The sequence below is a fragment of the Dryas octopetala genome, chromosome 1 (assembly GCF_963921425.1).
Source record: "Dryas octopetala chromosome 1, drDryOcto1.1, whole genome shotgun sequence".
Taxonomy (NCBI): Eukaryota; Viridiplantae; Streptophyta; class Magnoliopsida; order Rosales; family Rosaceae; genus Dryas; species Dryas octopetala.
In genome coordinates this window covers 8,346,575-8,352,990 of record NC_141366.1, presented here as the reverse complement: position 1 = coordinate 8,352,990, position 6,416 = coordinate 8,346,575, and the positions used below count along the sequence as shown (strand labels likewise).

The window sequence follows — 6,416 nt, the reverse complement described above, 5'->3', positions numbered from 1 at the left end:
AGCATGCCCTGTGCAATCTATAGCAACACTTAGGAGGTATGTTTGTTTCACCGTGCTAGCTAGTGCTAGCTAGGATAGTGTTAACTAACACCCTTATCCCATGTTTGGTTGTTACCATTCTAATTTTAAGTTGGACTATGGAGTCCGGCCCAACCCAAAAAATGAGCTTAGCCCTTCTTACATAGCACCGTGTAAACACACCTCGCTGTGTAAGCTCCTTCTTACATAGCACCTGATCTGCTTAGCCATTCGACAGTCGACGCTCGCCAATACTTCATCGTCTTCTTCAAATTTCCTCTGCTTCAAATCCCACAAGGTCAGCTCTCTCTCTTTCTGTCATTTTATTTCCTGATGACTCTTATCTTTTGCTTTTGATTCTTTTCTTTTCTTTTCACTTTACTTGATGTGTTGGTTCTTTGTTTTTGCTTTCTTTTATTTCAGATTTTGGGTTTTTTTGTTGTTTTGATGGCTTGATCTATTGGGTTTTTCTACATATATTTTGGGTTTTTTTTGAGTAATTTTGTGGGTTTTTTCTGCATTTTTTTTAGGTAATTTTGTGGGTTTTTTTCTGCATATTTTTTGGGTTTTTTTTCGGGAGCAGAAACCTTGGATCATAGTTGTGAGTTTTGTGAAGGAGAGTCTTCTCTTTCTCTGTCTCTGTCTCTGTCTCTCTCTCTCTCTCTCTCTCTCTCTCTCTCTCTCTCTCTCTCTCTCTCTTTCCCTCTCTGTGCGTGTGTGTTTGTGCTTTAATATGCTTGCCTTCAAGTCAGAACTTGAGTTGGTTGTGAGTCAAGCTTATTATATAGAATTGCAGCTGAGTGTTACTTTTGTGCTGGTGGTTGGCAAAAATAAATATTGTCTCTTTGTGTTTCTTGTTGGAGAATTGATTGTGACCTCCCAGTTCAATGGTCGTTGATATAATTGGATTGTTCTTTGAATATGTAGTTTATTGTATTGAAATTTACCATGTTATTTATGTAGATGAAATTAAGATCAGTTTTCTGTGCTTAATGACCTGATCACCTTTACCTTAATAATCCAAACTTTTCCCATGGTGTGGTTGGATCTAAATTACATAAGTCAACATTTAATGAATGGAAGCTGGTTAGTTTGTAGTTTTGGAACAATAATATTTCTAGAGTTGTAAATGGAATAGAACAATAACATTTAATTTTGCTGACTGTTTTATTTGGTAGAGAATCAACGTACTGTTCTTGTCCCCTAAACATAGTTTTTAGTATATATATATATATGTGTTGTCCCCTAAACATAGTTTTTAGTATATATATATATATGTGTGTGTGTGTGTACAATGAAAGACAAATTCTATAGGGGAAATTTGTTTGACAGTGACTTTATGTTGGCGAATTCTCTATAAAGGAAATTTGTTTCTTTTTACTCTCTCTTTCAGGGGGTTCTTGGTTGAGCAAGAAATTAAAGTTGATTTCCCACATGTCAGTCTGGTGTCATGTTGAACTTTCAAAAATCAATCTATGGAAATAAGGGCAGGCAAGGACCTCACCATATTTAAACTATAGTTAAAGAGAGTTTAGGCAATAAATTGTTGTGTAGACACTTATGAAAATAAAAGTCCTTTGCCTTAATATCTGTGAGTGGGAATTTTATGTGCATGTCTGCAGGAAAATGCAGGTCATTGCCATGAAAAGCATCATAGTTGTTGTAAAATACTTGCATCATAGTTGTTGTAAAATACTTGCATCATAGTTATTCAGTCAAGACATCATCTTCTTTGTAGTTTATTAATTAGGACATGAACTTTGGATGTTGATTATGAACTGATGAACTTTGTAGTTTCTTCATTGGGTTTTTTTTTTTTTTCCTGGGTTTTGATCTATTTTGTTTGGTTGTCGAATTACAAGCAGAGGCACCTTAATTGATCTATCTTGTTTGGTTGTCAAATTACAAGCAGAGGCACCTTCTAGGTTTTGATCTATCTTGTTTGATCTAACTTATCAACTTTGTTATTTTTCTTCTTTAAATCTCTGAAAGATCCCTGTCATGAAGGAAAAAGGGAAGCCAAGGAATTAGAGCTGCACACATAACCACATATGATGTGCACTCTTGAGTATGCCAAAATTGGTACATGACCACATACTATTTCAATACAAAGCCTGCTCCTAGAAAAGAATTTCAACTTATGGAGCATCTCAATAGAAATTGATTGTGCATAGGACCCTACAGCACTTAAGACCCTGTTTAGAGTTCAACCATACACGATCATGGAGGTTTTAACATGAAAAAGAGTAAAAAGATATTTTGTATTTTTTACTTTGTGATGCATAACGGTGGTTAATTAACATTGCCAAAACAGTTGCATAATCCTTCAAACTATATTAAAAAGTGAATTGTCATTGGATAAAATGTATTTATTTAATAAACAAATACATAACGTACATTATTTTAGGTATTGAAATTATATTTTAAAAAATAAATAATTAAATTGTTTTTATTAATTTAAAAATTAAAATAATTATAGTTTAGTCCGGCCATGCACCAAACACAAGACAGTGCTATTTAGCTTATCCAGCTTCATAATCCGACACAGCACCAAACATAGGATAACATTTAATCCAGCTTACTCCAGTCCAACACAGTCCAGCCTAATACCTAAAAATAATCCGGTCCAACACAGTCCGGCGTAACAAACGGAGCCATATAGTTTAATTTCCCTGACTGGAGATAAGAAATTCTTGGTTTTGGAAAAAAGTTCCAACATTACAGGCGATCATAAAATATGTTTTATTGAGTCATAAATTTAAATGGCATGTAATTATTTATTCTCGAAAAGAGTATCTTCGCCAGTTCAGCTCCAATTGAAACTCTTCTCCTATAAGAATGGATACTCCGGAAATCTCTACCATGACAAACCGCTTATTACTGTCAATGCTGGCTCTGATATCTGAGTTTCCATTCAAGTTTGTTCCCTTGGTAATGTTGAATGCATACCCTTCTAATCCAACGTTTTCCAACCCAATGAAGGTAACTTTTTCAATGATCCATTTTTGGCTGAAAGCGAATCCTCCATTTTCGACCTTTGAGCTTACATACACATTTTTGTTTGCTATTCCGCTATAAAATCTCACTAAAGTCCACTTGCCTCCCTCTCCTCCCATTTCTACTTCCTCTCCATCATCCAAGAAAACTTCTCCGGTACTCTGTCCGCTCCTGCTAATGACCACCAAAAGTTGGAATGCAGTCTTCCGGGCTGCTTCTGTTGTCATGGCCTCTCCTTGCAAGGCCAAAATATTTCCTTCACGGGCATGCACGTTTATATGATCCGGCGGTGCATCAAGCTTAATATACTCTCCTGAATTTACACTCACTGATTTTGAGTAGTTGAAGAGATCAAACCAGTTTCCTGCAGGGAAATATGCATCAACTGAATTTACTCCTGGCTTCAATACAGGTGACACCATCACACCTTTACCAATCAGAAACTGTGAATTGATTTCATGAGTTCTGATATCTTGAGGAAATGAGAAGAAAAGGGGACGTGCAATGGGGGTTCCTTTTTTGTGTGCCTCATACATTGATGTGTAAAACAAGGGGAGCAACCGATAACGGAGCCCAAGCACTTTCCTGGCTGTTGCAGCCACTGAATCCCAAAGATAGAGCTCTTGACGGATTGTAAACTTCTCTGAGTGATCTCTTGCAAAGGGGTAAAAGGCTCCTAGCTACATATAGACATAGCTCACTAAGTTAGTCCCATATGTTTTAATGATAATTGATAGCATCATCTTCAAGTGTCAAACACTCACTTCAAGTTTTAGGAAATCAAGATAATGTGGTTTGTGGAAGTGTTCAAATTAAAAGCTCATCAAGTTACCTGAATCCATCGCCGGCAAAGTTCTTCAGTAGTATTTCCAGAGAATCCACATATATCAGCTCCAACCATCGGAACTCCAAAGAGTCCAAAATTTAAAATGGACGGAATTGTGTATGCCAAATCACTCCATTTTGCAGTATTGTCTCCAGTCCAGTGTGCTGTGTACTTACCAGAGCTTACAAAAGTTGATCTAGAGAGTATAAATGGTCTTTTACCAATTACATTGGCTAAGGCCATGTTGGTTGCTTTGGCTTCTAAGAGCCCATAAAGGTTATGAACATCATACTCTGAAATATTACCAGAGTGTATGGATGATGCAGGAACAGTTTGATTGTTGATTGGGCGCAGGACTCCAGAATTGTTAATTCTGTAAGGAGGGTCATCAAGTGTAGAAGATGGAGTGGGAGGGGAAGTTATGAAATTGGATAACTCATTCATATCAAGCCAGAGACCATCAAAAGGTAGAACATCTTGAAACTTTTTGATCTCAGTAGCCCAAAAAGGCTCACTGCGTGGATTTGCAAAGTCAGGGTAGTAGACAGGACCAGGCCAAACGTTTCCTAGGTAAGGAATGCCATCACGTTTTATAAATACATCTGCTTGCATTCCTCTGACGTAGGTTCCATAGCTCTCATTCACACTGATACCTGTGGAAGAAATATCATTTGCTGCTATTCTGAATCATGTCCTTCTCTACATTAAAACATGCAAAACTACTTTTGGCTCAGAATGTGTTACAGTGTTGGTGTTTGCTACCACATACCAGGGTCCAAGATGAGCACATATTTCTGGCCATTTTGGTGAAGGGTGTTCACAAATTTCTTCATCTTATCCACTGGAAAGTTGATGGGGTCAAGAGTGAAATCCTTGTAAGCATCCATGTAATCAATGTCTGTCCACATAACTTCAAGAGGGATGCCAGCTTTTGCATAACCACCAACCACACTCTCAAGATCGGAAACATTCTTGTAACCATATCGACACTGGTGGAATCCTTCAGTTCAGTGAGGGAAAAAAATTAAAATCAATATAGTAAGTATGAAATAAAATGTGATCTCGATTCGTTCTTTCTATTTCCAATTTAACCATTTATGAGTAGGAGAATAAAATTAAAATCTGATTCCAAAATGAAATCAAAACTGCAAGCCAAAATCGCAAAAAATTATGGACAGTACTTAGGGTCACCTCCGGTACCCCAAGTCACCCCATTTTCTAAAATCACAATTTTAGTAACGTCGGCGTATAATTAAAATCGTTCACATTTTAAACCATTTATTATACATTATCTCTGTAAAAAATTAATTCAATGAAAAATTATTTGGTTATATAACTGTTATGAATTAAATAGAAAAAATAAATAATTTAGTCAAAAAATTACTCTTTTAATTGGAAATCAGTGATATTTTTATTTAATCGACAATAGTAATATAACAAAAATTTGATTTTTTAGATAAATAATTTTTAATAAGTTATCTAAAAGTAAACAGTTTCGGATGATGTATGTATGACATTGCCGAAATTGGCCGCCCACAGTCCAAAAAGTATTGTATAAATCATCATATTTGACTCTCTATAAATTATCATTATTATATTATATGGTAAGACTCATTATATTATTATATTATGCTATAATTATCGAATACGACAAACTCATACAAAACATGGGCGACCCACTAACCTAAATTAGTAATAAGAATCATAGCGAAGCAAGGAATAAAATTTCGGGTTTCGAGGAAATTTCGATGGAAATTTCGATGGAAATTTCGACGGAAATTTCGAAGATTTTTAAATTTCGACAAAAATTAGATGGAAACGATGGAAATTACTATCAAAATACGGAAATTTTGAATGAAACTTTACCATATGTTTATTTAACATATTATCTACTAAATTGATAAAAAACATTGAAGAAACTAATTATATATAGTAGGCTTCATGTGATATAAGATGAATATAATGTGCGCTGGAGACAAATACTGTTAAATAAAATTAGTATAATGAATAAATGAAATTAGTATATTATTTATACTCTATAATCTATACATTAAACCCTATATATTTTATAATCTATACTCTATATTGTTTAGGATATGGTATATGATATTATGATTTAGACCCTTTATTGTATTTTTAATTATTTTTTATATAGAAATATATTAAAGTTTATTGATTTAGGGTTTAAAAATAACTAAACGAAACTTCAAAATGGTCAAAAAAAATTCAAAACCATTTTTTTTCTTTACAATTGCCCAAATGCTTCAAACCCCAATCAACCCTAAACCTTTTAATTTTTTTCTCTTTTTTATTATTTCTTTCCCTTTTTTTTTCTTTTTTCTTTTTTTTTTTTTCTTTTTTTCCTTTTTTCTTTTCTTTTTTTTCCTTCTTTTTTTTTTCCTTTTTTCTTTTCTTTTTTTTCCTTCTTTTTTTTCTCCTTTTTTCTTTTCCTTTTTTTTTCCTTCCTTTTCCTTTCCCCCGTGACTTCTCCATCTCCAGTTTTTTTCTTCTCTTCATCCTCCCTCTCTCTCTCTCTCTCTCTCTCTCTCTCTCTCTCTCTCCCCCAATCCATCAC

The 6,416-nt window shown here is 34.5% G+C and overlaps 1 protein-coding gene across 1 annotated transcript; it reads right to left on the bottom strand.

The window, feature by feature from the left end:
- Positions 1-2,736: 2,736 nt before the first annotated feature.
- On the bottom strand, positions 2,737-5,025 carry LOC147297336 (alpha-glucosidase-like). Its single transcript, XM_086248682.1, has 3 exons — positions 4,611-5,025; positions 3,848-4,494; positions 2,737-3,695 (listed from the first exon to the last, which is right to left on the bottom strand). Exons 1-3 carry the CDS (start codon positions 4,747-4,749, stop codon positions 2,796-2,798), a joined length of 1,686 nt encoding a protein of 561 aa, XP_086104808.1. The 5' UTR covers positions 4,750-5,025; the 3' UTR covers positions 2,737-2,795.
- Positions 5,026-6,416: the final 1,391 nt, after the last annotated feature.

Coding starts and splice junctions, on each gene's coding strand:
- LOC147297336 (XM_086248682.1), bottom strand. CDS start 4,749: ATGTGGACAGACATTGATTACATGGATGCTTACAAGGATTTCACTCTT. Junction 4,495..4,610: donor TGTGCTCATCTTGGACCCTG/GTATGTGGTAGC, acceptor TTTCTTCCACAG/GTATCAGTGTGAATGAGAGC. Junction 3,696..3,847: donor TTTGCCGGCGATGGATTCAG/GTAACTTGATGA, acceptor GTCTATATGTAG/CTAGGAGCCTTTTACCCCTT.